Here is a 14,006-nt window from a genome sequence, read left to right on the forward strand (position 1 = left end):
GTATAAATTTTGTGTCCAGCTATTATTGAAAATTTACAACGAGATATAGTACGTGTATATATATATATAGATATAATATATCTATAGATAAACATACGATACCGCTATCTTCTTTGAAATTCTATAACAAGAATATATATAACATTTATACGTTAAATTTACTAGTACGTGATCAATATATATTAACCTTTTCTTCAATTTTTTTACTATATATATATATATATATATATATATATATATATATATAAACCTCAGATGATTTTTGTTATAGTGCGGTGGGGGATCATTCTGAATATTCTACGGTGGGGTCTACGTGGATTATTATATTTATCACGGATATTCATATACGCGTATTAAACATTATCATAGTTCTATGTGGCGGATACAGATTTGGGAAGGAGGGGGGCAAAAAAACAATTTAGGCTAGAAAAAAAAAAAAAAAAAAATATTTTGCCCGAAAATTATGGCTTGGTGGGGGGCCAGGCCTCTTGAGGCTTGGCTGTGGGTCCGCCAACTATCGCGATGGAAAAGACCATTCCCCACGTCGTTTTATTGTTGTACATCCGAAGGTACTCGAACCATGCAAGCGTTCCATTAAAATTATCACTTCAGATCAGTCCCACATTTTTGTGTGCGCTTGAGAGAGAGAGAGAGAGAGAGGTGTATTAATCTTGATTTGTCGCATTTTTTAGGTCATATCCTCTGTGGTTGAATATAGTGGGAATGTCATGTCCACTTTGGCAGAGTTCAATTAGACCTATCACATTCACAGGTAGTTTCCCACTTTTGACAATTCGTGGGGATTTGTCGTAAGATGTCAAGTGTATATAAGTCGTGGGCTATCAAAGCCAAACCTCAATACAAAACCAAACAAAACAAAAAAAGGTGATTCAGTCACAAAGAGAGACACTTAGAGCTCAATCTACGTATTCACCATTCTTTTTTTTCTTCAAATAATGGCTACATCTCATGTGGCTGTGGTAATAGTGACGGATCCAAAATCGGAAACATCGGGTAAAGAGGAAAATCAAGGCTCAAATGAAAGGCGTTCCATTTCAAATGTCGTACGACATGTAAAATCCTTGAGCAAGCAGGACATGAGAAAGCTGACTCACAGCGTCAAAGTCGGGATTGCTCTTGTGTTGGTCTCGCTTCTCTATCTCATCGACCCTCTCTATGACCAAGTCGGAGAGAACGCCATGTGGGCTATAATGACCGTCGTTGTCATGTTCGAGTTCTACGCAGGTTTGTTACTGCAAAAATTTTCAGTGCCTCAGAGCATCTCCAATGGTATCTTCACTCTTTTAAATCAATCTTTTGCACCAAATAAATTGTTCTACTTTTATTTTAAGTATTCAATAGTATTGCACCACGAAAAATATGGTGCAATGTCAAACCAACCGAACCGAATGGATGAATAGTGTTACATCACCATGTTTAACATGGCACAATTAAGTTATACCATCGGCGAACCTTTGGAATTAAATGTATGACCTTACTTGGCACAAGTTTTGATTATGTGTATACATATTATGTATATGCAGGAGCTACACTTGGGAAGGGATTGAACCGTGGAATTGGGACGGTAATAGGAGGAGGTCTAGGATGTTTGGCTGCCTCGTTTGCTCAACAAGTTGGTGGGACCGGAAACTCCATTATTGTTGGCGTCTCCGTTTTTGTATTTGGTTAGAAACACTACGCCCCTGTTTGGTTAACTTTTCTATTTTTGTTTTCTGTTTTCTGATTCTAAATTCTAGAAAACAGTTTTAGAAAAAGTGTTTGGTTATAAATTCAGAAAACAGATTTAGAATCATGTTTCTGTTTTCTTTGAAATTTGTTTAGAAAACAGAAAACAATGAAAAGTTGTTTTCTGTTTTATCTCTATACAATTGAATGGAAAACATAACCAAACAACATTTAAAATATTCTGAAACGTAATTCTAAATCTGTTTTTTAAATTTAAAAATTAGAATCAGAAAACAGAATTTAAAAACAGAAAACGAGTTTAGAAAACTAAACCAAACGGCCCCTACATTTTTTATTTGGCGTGCGTGTACAACATTTTGTTTTTATTTGTCACTTTACAATACATGACCTAACTATTCCTCTAGTTGGCATAAAATAGATAACACACTAAGAGAAACCCGTAAGTTAATCAATGTATTTTGAGTGCTGAAAATTATTGAATTCCTTTTATTTTGTTTAAACTATTACTTATGTATATCCTTTATATATATATGAGAAAAATATAGATAGATTAATCTAGAAATATATGATTATTATTGATTATTTTCGTGTTCTTAACTAACTAATTATTTTATAAGCCTCTATCATAAACGTGTCCTCTAAAAATAACTATTTTAACACATGTGTTAAACTGTAAATATATAAATTATAGTACCATGCTGTATTCTGTTGTGACGTGAAAAATAAAGATACCTAACTTGGTAATATAATATAAAATCTAGAGTTATATGTAAATTTGTGTTTTATATTATGGATTGACGATGATTTGTTGATTGTTTCATTTTATATAGGTTAATTAAAAATATACAAATTTTCTAGACATAAACTTTGAATACATATGTACATGCATATGTAATTAAAAATATACAAATTTTCTAGACATAAACTCATACTACATCTACGTACATGCAGATCTATCAATAATAATTGTAATTGAAAAACGACATGCATGACTTTTTGGAATGATGAATTGTGGCAACCAAACGTGAAGAAACGACATCAATCTAATATAAAACTTTAACTTTAATGTGGCAATAAATTTTGGAAAAAATGCATAAATTGCCACTACTTTTGGAATGATATAATTGTTCTATACCCCTTTCATGTTTTTCTCAACTTTAATGTGGCAGCAAATTTTGAAAAAAAATGCATAAATTGCCACTACTTTTGGAATGATATAACTGTTCTATTCATGTTTTTCTCATACTAATAATGCTCTATATTTATTAATTAAATTTAACACAAAAAAGAGACATCAATTTACGGCTAAAAAATGGGACAATCTTGTCCAAATCTCCAAAATCTTAATATAAAATAACAACTCCTCGAACTTTGGCAAAAAAAAAAAAAAACGACCGCGAAACAAATTTACCAACCTTCATCCGCCGGTACGTAATCTTTAAAAAAAAAAATCAAAGAATCTTGTAACCCTCTAATTATACATATAAGTTTCTAAAATATTAATCATTTTGCAGGTGCGATAGCAACATACTCAAGACTTGTGCCGAGCATAAAGAAGAGATACGATTACGGAGTCATGATTTTCATATTGACATTCAATTTGGTAGCGGTTTCTGGTCTGCGAGCAGAGAAGGTGTTGGAGTTGGCACGCGAGCGTCTCGCTACCATCGGAATGGGCTTTGCGGTGTGCGTGTTTGTCAGCTTGTTCTTCTTTCCCAATTGGGCTAGCGATGAGCTTCATTATTCTCTCGCTTCCAACTTCTCAAACCTGGCTCACTCCATCGAAGGTTCTATATTTATTCCGATCCCCATTATTATCCTATTAAAAAAAAAAAGTTGGGGAATTTGACACAAATATTATAACTTTGACGTATTTCTTCAAAATTAATGAAAAAATGTTTTTTTTTTTACATATATTACTAAATTTCTCATTAAAGTTGTCACTAAATCTCATTTTAATGATAAACTTGTCACTAAATTCAGTATCTTGTGACAAGTTTAATGATAGATTTGTCAAAAATAAAACAAATTTTGCTTTATTTTGATCTAAAAAAAACATCAAAAAAATTATTAATATTTATGTCCCATTTCCAAAATTCTATGTGCCCAACTTTTTTTCTTACCCATATATAAAAGTAAAAAGACTATCTTCGGAGACACCCGATAAAAGAAAGTAATTAAAGAGACTAAATATTGATGAACATTTTAGATATGAGAGAGAAAATGGATTATATTTCTTAGCAAAAAAAATGTACCTATTGGGAGACTTTCCTAATTTTTTATCGTGTATATATAAATCGTATTGAAGGATGCATAGAGGAGTACTTCACAGTCGTTGATGATAAGGAGAACGGACCAAGTACTAGCAATGTTAGTGGTTGCAAATCCGTGTTGAACTCAAAAGCCAAAGATGAGCTATTGGTATGTGAATCTTATTTTATATCTAGCTATTTATTTATGTACAATTGATTGTATCAACAAGGCTAATAAGAGTAACTCAGGCTTGCTGTATTTTCAAACGTGTTTGATCAGGCAAACTTTGCAAAATGGGAACCATGGCATGGAAAATTCGGGCTCTACTATCCGTGGGCAAAGTATCTGCAAATCGGAGAACTTCTCAGGGACCTCGCTGCTTCCACTCTTTCTCTCAAAACCTGCGTTCACTCTCCCAGACAGGTACGGAATTTAGACGTAATGCAATATTATTATCTAAATTGGAACTAATTTCATTGACATGTATGGGGTGCTATTATAAGCTTTCATATAATGGAAAAATTGTACAAAATAACCATTTGAAACTTATTGATTAGTAAACTAACCAAAGTTTCAACTTTTCAGCATAGTAGCAAAATTTACGTTTTCAAAAAAAATTTCACAGTCAAAATTAATCTTGGGGTCAAATTTTTTTTTTTAACCAGATTACTGTACATTTTGGCTATTTCACTAAATTAAGACAAACCTTGACTATTTTGCAAATTCATAACTTTAAATTGACTACTTAACAATATCACCCTAATTTATATATAATAGGAAAGATTTTGAATTATATGCATGCGCACGTATCAAATCGTTTATCCCCTTAAGACAAATAGGTATGGCGCATTTTTTTCTTTCTTAAAATAAAAACGTGTGTTACATTCACGGGGGAAATTTGATTATGAAAAATTATTTTAATTTTTTTAGGGGATGTGTAAGAAAAATAAATATTATGGAGGGGACATTTATGAAAAATCGTATCATTTTAAAGATTAAAGGTTATCTTTGTTAATTTTGCTTAAATGTCCAACATATTTGATTGTTGATTGTGTAGTATGCGACATGATGTAAAAGATGAAATATATAAAATAAAATAAAAATTTAATTTTTTTAATGATTATATATAGCCGTCATCGAGCATGAGACAGTCAATGAAAGAGCCGTGCGAGGCAGCAGGTGCTTGGACAGCTTGGAGGCTGAGAGAGCTCGGTGACAACATAAACAAAATGAGACAATGCCAAAAACGAGAATCTATCGCGCCAATTTTGAACGAATCGATGATTGAGATGACGCCAAGTGGACATACGGATCAGAGCATCGAGGGGCTCGCTGCGGCCACTTTTGTCTTCTCGTTGATGGAGATCGTCGACAAGGTTCAAGAGTTGGCCAAAGAAGTGGAAGAGCTTGCCCAACTTGCTTCTTTCCCTTCCCCTACTTAAAATGATTTAATTAAATTTAATTTCAATGTTTTCCCGGGAAGTTGACGCTTTTTGTATATGAAAAAAAGAGGGGCGTCCATGTTCATAGCCTTTTTTTTTTTGGCGAACCACTCAACCCGTCCTGTGGCGTTATATTTGTGCAGGCTTTCTACTAAATTACTGCAATATATATGTTGTATATATGAACTAAAATTTTGTGGACTCGTCACCCTATTGACTATTATCATTTTTCTTCCTTAATTACTCGAGAATTAATATTTGAACTACCCTTTGATTTTTTTTTTTTTTTCCGGTAAAATTCAGCTTAAACGTTACTTGTTTCTTCTTTAACTTGGTCTCAATTATATACTGGCTCCCCTTCGAAATTTTATAAAGTGTGGAGAGGCAAAAAAAAGTTGCCATTTCGCCGAACCTTATGCCTTACACTAAAACATGGTGTGGAGAGGCAGATTGGGCTAAAGTAGTCGCCAAAGAAGAAGAAAAAAAAATGCCAAAAAAAAAAAATTCTGTTTGAGTTAATTGTGAATGTGAATTATATCATAAAATTTTGATTTGATATGCCTCAAAACTGTTACATTATTGTAATTATGAGATCACTCTTTGCGGTTAAGCCGGCCCTGAATCTTTCATATGTGATCACTGGCTGCTGCCATATCACATATCACAATGATATAACATTTTGTTGAATCTGAGAATCTTGAGAAAGATGAACCAGGAACCAGAGAGAAAAAAAAAGAAATGGAAACTAATTGATATTATCTTCGGGAATGAAAAATCCCTTCTTAATATACATCTGATATGTCTTAAACTTGGTCAAAACGACACAAGTATTAAGTAGCCGACTCAAAAGAATAAAACGACATAAAACAGAGCAGCCTTTAAAACAACAAACAGGCTAAAAACTGAATAATAACCAATAACCCCAACAGAATTCTGTTGTGGAGTTTCAACACACGAGAATTCTGTTGTGGAGTTTCAACACACGAGAATTGATGAATTATTCCCTGTTTAGAAAAGAAATCGGAAAAAACAAGCTCACGTGCATTGTCCGATCTAAAATTTTTAATAGTGGTAGAAAAATGATTAGCAATATAAGCGCAAAAACGAGGGATAATATCATGAACTTCAGACTTATGCTTCATAAGAAAAATCCAACAAAATCTAGTATTATCGTCAACAAGAGTAAGAAAGAAACGATGACCAACACGAGACGGAACCTTATAAGGTCCCCATATATCACAATGTAAAAGATCAAAAGAAGACTTTGAAAAATTATTCTCAGAATTGAAAGGCAATCTATGTTGCTTAGCTAACGGACAAATACAACAAGGTCCAACATCAATGTCAGTAGTATGAATATCTAACCGATCTTTGAGAGAGTTTAATCTCTTTGAAGAGATGTGACCAAGCCGTTGATGCCAAATGTCAGCCGTGACTTTATTCAGGTAAGTAACAGAGTTGACGAAGCTATTTCGAGCCAGAATGTAGAGGTCATTGATACAGCTACCCTTGCCAATCATCTTCGAACCCATGATATCATGAATAACAAAAGAATCATCCATAAAAGATACTGTTACTTTGGAATCTTTGGTTAAAGCTTTGACAGAAATAAGATTGAACTTAAAACAAGGAACATATAGGACATTGTATAGAACAAGATTATCATTCAATCTAACATTTCCTATATAATGTACAGAAATAACAGTTCGATTAGGTAGAGTTACATTCGAATTTTGTAAAGATCGTAATCCGAGGAAAAGAGATTTGTTAGCACAAATATGCCTAGTTGCGCCAGAATCCATAATCCAAGAATCAGAAATAAAATTCGAAACGAGAACAGAATTAACCAAACCGTATAAACCTGGTTGGAATGAGGTCAAATTGACTTCACCAGATGAACCAGGTTTGGATTGAGATGATGCTGAGAGTTGGTTGGAGAGGTGATTGATCAACTGATGAATTTGATCGGTTGAGAGGTTGGTAGATGTGCTCGGTGCAGAATTCTCAATCGCTCCTCCATTGTTTGAACCTTCAGCAATGTTCGCCTGAGTGTTGTTCTTGAACTTATAGCCCGGTGGATATCCGTGGATCTTGTAACATTTGTCCACCGTGTGACCTAACATCTTGCAATGAGTGCAAAGAGGTCGCTCTTTCCCTTTGAATTTCTTCTGCTCATCCCGAACCACCATCGCGAGAGAGTTTGAATGATCATTTGATGGTGCAGAATCTAATCCAATTGAGCGTTGCGTCTCCTCTTGAGTCAACATTGCGTAAACTTTGCTGATCGGAGGAATCGGTTCCATAAGGAGAACCTGACCACGAGCATGAGTGTAAGACTCGTCGAGTCCCATAAGAAATTGCATAACGTACTCAGACTCTGCAAATTCGCTCAGTTTGGCTTTTCCTCCACAGGTACACGCACAAGTACACTCAGGCTTGAATTCACACAGATCTTGGTAAATTGATTTCAGTCTGGTGAAAAAGACTCCGATGGACTTTTGATCCTGAGAAAGATTGACGAACTCACGCCTAAGTTGGAAGATTCTCGGACCATTGCTTTGCTGAAATCGATCTTTCAGGTCGTTCCAGATGTCTCTCGCTGTTCCACCAAGAAGAAGACTCGACGCGATTTCTTTGCTGACGGAGTTCATGATCCAAGCAATGATGGTGCTGTTGTTGCGACTCCAGAGGCGTAGGAGATCAGGATCTTCCGGCGAAGGCTTGGTGATAGTTCCGTCAATAAAACCTAATTTGTTCTTGGCTTCAAGAACAATGAGCATTGAACGACTCCAAGGCATATAGTTGTTGCCGGTGAGCACATTGGAGACAAGACTTCCTCCGGTAGAATCCGAGTGGTGAAGGTAGTATGGTGAGAATTGGTCTTCGATAGTAGACCTAGGTCTGTGATCTCCGGTGATTCCGGTGCGAGCATTCGATGTAGCTTCTGATTCCGCCATTGAAGGGAAGAAGAACAGGGCCAGAAATCGAAGAAAGTGGTGAAAGAATTCTCAGAGATCGCGGAAACGCTCTGATACCATGTTGAATCTGAGAATCTTGAGAAAGATGAACCAGGAACCAGAGAGAAAAAAAAAGAAATGGAAACTAATTGATATTATCTTCGGGAATGAAAAATCCCTTCTTAATATACATCTGATATGTCTTAAACTTGGTCAAAACGACACAAGTATTAAGTAGCCGACTCAAAAGAATAAAACGACATAAAACAGAGCAGCCTTTAAAACAACAAACAGGCTAAAAACTGAATAATAACCAATAACCCCAAAACATTTACGATGTCATATATAATATAAGGTGAAAAAGTGTACAACTTATTCCACCGTAATGTTGTTTGTGCCATTACAATAATAGTAAACTAAAAAATAAAAAATCAATGAAATTTAAGACTGACTAGCCAATTCGTGGTTGAGAAAGAGCGCGTAAAGGAGCTCGTTCCACGAATCAGGCACCCCGGGGAGGCACCAATGGCTGCAATCTTGGCGGTGAAGCGACACGTTCTGAGGCCACGATGCTTTGTAAATAGACGGGTGACCGTCTCTCCTCCTCCACGTCATGCCTGTCACGTTCAACACTTTTAGAGACCCGTTTGATAGCCGAGATATCACGTCCACCACCGTCTTGAAATGCATGGAATACTCTTCTCCGGCCACCTCTGACTCCAAATCCGGTATCACTTCCAAATGGCAACCACCGCCGGTGTTCCACGCGCCACCTCTATTATTTGCATTCACACACCAAGCAATGTTCACAACATCTTTACATAAGTGTGGTCTAACATATGTCTAAAGGATGTATTCTTTACAAAATTATTTGTTTTTAATTTTGTGTTTGATAATGAGGTTATTATGCAACAATTGTGAAATCATGCAACAAAATAGTCTTATCCACAATTGTTGTTAGACCCGAATCGAATTAATTCGAGATGATGAAAAAAAAAATTGTGGGATATTTAAGAAACCTGAAATGAGCAGGTGAGTAGGATCGGAAAAACACGCGAGTCTTGTTGGTGTCGATCTGAGTGTTGACCCAATTTACAAGCGTCTCAATCGATCTCCGATATGCGTCATCCACGCTCATATTCATCTTAACCTCTTCTCCTTCTTGGAAGTAACAACCCCTGGTTGAATGTTTGGTCAATTTTACAAAATACCATATTATTCAATTTCATTGAGCTTATAATCAACATTATTATTCAATTTTGCATGTTTTGATCCCATAAAAAAGAGTAAAAAATAAGAATGTTTCTTTTAGCTCTAACGGTCCTTGAACGTTTTGAATAGTCACAGTTTGACCCTCAAACTTTTACATAGGGGATTTCGGTCACTAAATTTTTATCTTGTTGCAACTTTCCCGAAATTGCTAACATTCTCTATATTAATTTTGACGTAACATCATCAACCTGTTCATTATGTTAATTCCAAAGGTCAACAAAAGTTAGCAATTTTGACTAAATTGTAACAAAACAAAATTAAGGGACCAAAATCGTAAAAATAAAATTAGAGCCAAAAATTTCAGAGATCAATAGAGATGATTGTCAATAAAAACTCACTCTCTTATAGTCTTGCCATAGTTCCACCAACGGCCGGAGCTGAGAATGAGCAGGTCCGCGCCTCTCCATTGGGTGGAAGTCCAGTCCACGTGATCGACGAGTAGTGTCTGCCTCACGGCCGCAGGAGCACCGTAAGGAGGGTGTGCCTGCGGGACAAGGAACGGGGACCTATAGTACTCCACGGTGCAATTGTAGTCCCGGAACTTGAACACGAGGAATCCGGTGTGCTTCGATATCGGATTCCCGTTGACCTCGTAGATAGATGACTTGTTCGACACGGCACCCGACAGCATACACATCAGGGACTCCCACGTGTTCCTTGCTATCGAGTCCCCCGCGAATACCACGCGCCGGTTTCTCAGCCTCTCTAGCATAATCTCTCCATCAAATCTATTATTTTAGTTTTAGTAGATTAAGAAAAGGAAAGGAAAAAAAAATCACATTAGTAATATGTTATATTATTGATCTATGCTTACTGTCATAATATTTGCCCAGTATATGAGTTTTTGCTGTTTCAAATTTTAGATATTCTTTAAGAAACACATTCAAATGCTATATAAAGGAATTACACTACAAGTATGATATTTTCAATAATTTTCTATCAAAATTTAATAAGTCTATTTTAATAGAAAAGTATGACTACGTGCATTTATATTTTAATAATTTTCTTTTCTTTCTCTCTTCGCTCATTCATTTCACTTCCATTCTCTATCTTTTGCCACGCTTGAAATTTTTTGTCCGTATCAGTCAAATAAAAAGTGCATTCGTCGATGATTCTCCGTTTGAAAAATCTGAGAATTCGTTTGAAAATTTATTGACATCTATGTCAATTTAAGATCATCATTATCAATAAATTTTCTGAATATCAATAGATCTTCAAAGTGAAATAAAAATTCAATAGATCATCATTACGGGCTAGTTCGGCCTCTATATAGAAAAGTCAGGTTGGCCCCACCCTTATAATTTTGTTTTTCTTATGTTTATACGATTTCTCTTTTTTTTTTTTTTTCAATTTTTAACAGTTTCATTTAGTTTTTTTTTTTTTTTTCCTTACTCTGCAGTTTCATTTGGAATAACAATCGTTCAAAGTTTCAATTCAAAAATATATTTTGCAGAAATTTTTAAAAGCTGATCATATTCTTAGAATAAGCATAAAAGACTCTTAAATTTCTCTATAGTTTCTCAAATTTGACGGGCCGGCCGTCTTACTCCTAGCACCGCCATATTGCCACGGACAGTTTTTTCAAAAATAAATAAATAAATTAAATAAAAGAACCTTGGGAGGTTGCAAGATTTGGGCTGCCAACGCCACTTGGTAGCAAAATTGTTGGGCCTTCCGTAGCATCGAAACCCTCCGTCGAGGAAAGGGCAGTCCACAGACTTGTAGAGCGGATAGCTCTCGTCCCACACCCAATTCCCATCAAATATGTCGCAATCTTCCCCGCCTTTTTCGAGGAATCCTGGCCGTCCGTTCCCACACCCCGCCTCCGAAACCACTCTTAGACGACCGTTGGATGATGACGACCCCATCCACGACACCAGGCGCGGAAAACTCGCTCCGAGGGTCGTCTCGTAGTTAAAGTACGTGAAGCTGGACACGAAAACGAGTACGAACACAGAGAAGAAAAAGAAGCCTAGGTTCCCCGGGGAAGGCTCCAAAATGTTGCCACGCTTGGGTTTCTTGGGTTCCAAGTTTGTGTTGTTTTGTGAGACATCTGGCAGAGAGCTCATGTTGCCCTTTCTCTCTCTTGCCAAATAACCTGAAATTTTTCGAAACTTTTTTTTTTTTATATAAGAAAGATTGGTAATTAAAGAAGATGGCTTTTATGGAGTGACGGCGAGAGATTTTGATGGCTTGAGAGCACAGTTACTGAGCAATGTTTTCCTTGTTCTTTATTTTGTTGGTCGTTATTTGCTATTAGGATTGGTATGATTCAGATATGTAATAGATAAGAACGAAAACAATGGATGACTATTTAGAAAAAGAGTGCCATTCGGTGGTACAATACAAAAACGTTTTTTTGTTTCTCACAATATTTGATTTGTTGCTGAAATTGGTATAATTTATGACTCGCCTTTTCCACCGCTTTCCTAATTAATTAAAAAAAAAACCTGGAGAAATAACAATTAATACTTCGATTGTTAGTTTCGGAAAACATATTAGGAAAACTGTTAAAGAGCACAGTCCATATTCATGCAAATGGTATGTAAGTTTTAATTATGTTCAGACTTCAGAGTAAGTGTACAACTACAAATAATCAGTCTTCTTTAAAGTTTTAAATTAATCATACATTTATTTAAAAAAAAAAAACAGTCAACCTAAATAATAACATTACAATATTCTTATAATATCCACCACATACCCAAAAATAAATGCTTAGATAATTTCGAATTTAAATCCATATCTTTAATCCCTAAAAAAAATCATTACTGAACATAGTCTAATTAATAATATTTAATATAAATGCATAAGATGGTTAATAATATTTACCATTTGCGAAAGTCAAAAACACCTTAACGATAATATTTTTTTATATGCATATAATGGTTAATAATATATAGGGAAAATAACGCATTTATACCCTGTGTTTTAGTGAAATGTCGAGTTTAACCCTCAATTTTCAAAAATGTCGAGTTCATACCCTCTGTTTAACTAAAATGAAGAAATTATACCCTATGTTTAACTAAAATAACGAAATTATACCTTGAAATAGACAACAGTGTCACGAATATTCTTTTTATTGACTTTGCATTGACGTTGACTATAATATTTATATATAAACACCAATTATCTTTATTCATTCGCGTCATATATATAATTTATTTAAAAACTAAAAAATAAACAACAATCTCTTAATCGTGAAGAACATAGAAAGATGGAAAGGGGTAAACATCGATAGTTGATAGTCATCAAAATCGCATATTCGAACAGAGAATCCAGGATTTAGAGTTACAATTCGAACACGGAATGAAGTCATTTCTTAGGAGGTATGAGTTTTATTATTTAATTTCAATTTAATGCTATTTTTATTTCAAAATTGAGAATTTAGAAGTTAGGGCACTGATTTAGATTTGATTTGGTTTTTCTTATATAATAGCTAATATCAATGAAATGGAGATTTGTGACGCTGTTATTCATTTCAGGATATAATTTCGTCATTTTAGTTAAACAGAGGGTATAATTTCGTCATTTTAGTTAAACAAATGGTATGAACTCGATATTTTTGAAAACCGAGGGTTAAACTCGACATTTCACTAAAACACAGGGTATAAATGTGTTATTTTCCCTAATATATACGATTCACGAAACTAAAACATATTTCTTTGGCCAGAAAAAGGATTATATATATATAAATACTCGAAATTTCACGTATAAGATATCATTGTGGAACATATAATTTTTTTATGAAAAATTTGCCATGATATAAGAAAAATAAAACTATGGGTTGGTAAAATAAACTATAAAGGTTGATAGCAATAAATCATTAAGATAGTTTGATTAATGATTTTCTATGTATGCATATAATGGTTAATAATACTTATCATATGCAAAAAAAAAAATAATAATAATAATAACTGACGGTTAATATTGTTTACTGTATCGGCATAAATGGTCAAAAATATCTATCGTTCGCAAAATAAAAAGAATATGAAAATATATGATTTTAAATTTGAATATGGTTGTAAAACAATGTTCGCTGATAAATAATGAACCATGAAAGAATCGGGATTAACAAGTGGAACGACAATAAGTGTGTAGAAATCGAGAGAACTGGTCATACAAAAACTAAGTCAAACACCGTAAAAGTAAAAGAAGTCTTTGAAATAAAGAAAAAAAATTGTTAGAATTCGAATCCTCTTATTCGAGGTTTAAGGATAAATTCTATAATCTATAATCAAATTATGAATTTTAGAAAGAAATATTGACAATTCTGACTCTTTAATGATTAAAAAAAGATAATCTAATACAATATAATTTTGGCTACTTTTTATAATTAATTTATAATCACTATAATTCTAACTCCATCTTAAAAATA

General features: G+C 34.3%; 2 protein-coding genes across 2 annotated transcripts; one reads left to right on the forward strand and one right to left on the reverse strand.

Moving 5' to 3' along the window:
- The first annotated feature begins 723 nt into the window (after nt 1-723).
- On the forward strand, nt 724-5,643 carry LOC149388543 (aluminum-activated malate transporter 2-like). The gene is made up of 7 exons (XM_089624545.1): nt 724-772; nt 988-1,245; nt 1,545-1,685; nt 3,222-3,494; nt 4,016-4,128; nt 4,240-4,383; nt 5,091-5,643. The coding sequence occupies exons 1-7, from the start codon at nt 724-726 to the stop codon at nt 5,400-5,402; spliced, it is 1,290 nt and encodes a 429-aa protein (XP_089480671.1). The 3' UTR covers nt 5,403-5,643.
- Nucleotides 5,644-8,710: 3,067 nt separating this feature from the next.
- Nucleotides 8,711-11,838, reverse strand: LOC149388544 (protein trichome birefringence-like 10). Its single transcript, XM_089624544.1, has 4 exons — nt 11,246-11,838; nt 9,970-10,359; nt 9,379-9,537; nt 8,711-9,134 (listed from the first exon to the last, which is right to left on the reverse strand). The coding sequence occupies exons 1-4, from the start codon at nt 11,698-11,700 to the stop codon at nt 8,801-8,803; spliced, it is 1,338 nt and encodes a 445-aa protein (XP_089480670.1). The 5' UTR covers nt 11,701-11,838; the 3' UTR covers nt 8,711-8,800.
- Between the last annotated feature and the right edge of the window lie 2,168 nt (nt 11,839-14,006).

This window comes from Urtica dioica, chromosome 8 (genome assembly GCF_054948205.1).
Source record: "Urtica dioica subsp. dioica isolate 48M chromosome 8, U.dioica_male_clone48M_v1_H2, whole genome shotgun sequence".
Taxonomy (NCBI): Eukaryota; Viridiplantae; Streptophyta; class Magnoliopsida; order Rosales; family Urticaceae; genus Urtica; species Urtica dioica.

What these genes read in the sequence shown, in the direction of transcription:
- LOC149388543 (XM_089624545.1), top strand. Translation starts at nt 724, where the DNA reads ATGTCATGTCCACTTTGGCAGAGTTCAATTAGACCTATCACATTCACA. An exon ending in TAGACCTATCACATTCACAG is followed by an intron (nt 773 to 987) that starts GTAGTTTCCCAC and finishes CTGTGGTAATAG; the next exon opens with TGACGGATCCAAAATCGGAA. An exon ending in CATGTTCGAGTTCTACGCAG is followed by an intron (nt 1,246 to 1,544) that starts GTTTGTTACTGC and finishes ATGTATATGCAG; the next exon opens with GAGCTACACTTGGGAAGGGA.
- LOC149388544 (XM_089624544.1), bottom strand. Translation starts at nt 11,700, where the DNA reads ATGAGCTCTCTGCCAGATGTCTCACAAAACAACACAAACTTGGAACCC. An exon ending in TATGGCAAGACTATAAGAGA is followed by an intron (nt 9,538 to 9,969) that starts GTGAGTTTTTAT and finishes ACATTCAACCAG; the next exon opens with GGGTTGTTACTTCCAAGAAG. An exon ending in TACTCACCTGCTCATTTCAG is followed by an intron (nt 9,135 to 9,378) that starts GTTTCTTAAATA and finishes TGCAAATAATAG; the next exon opens with AGGTGGCGCGTGGAACACCG.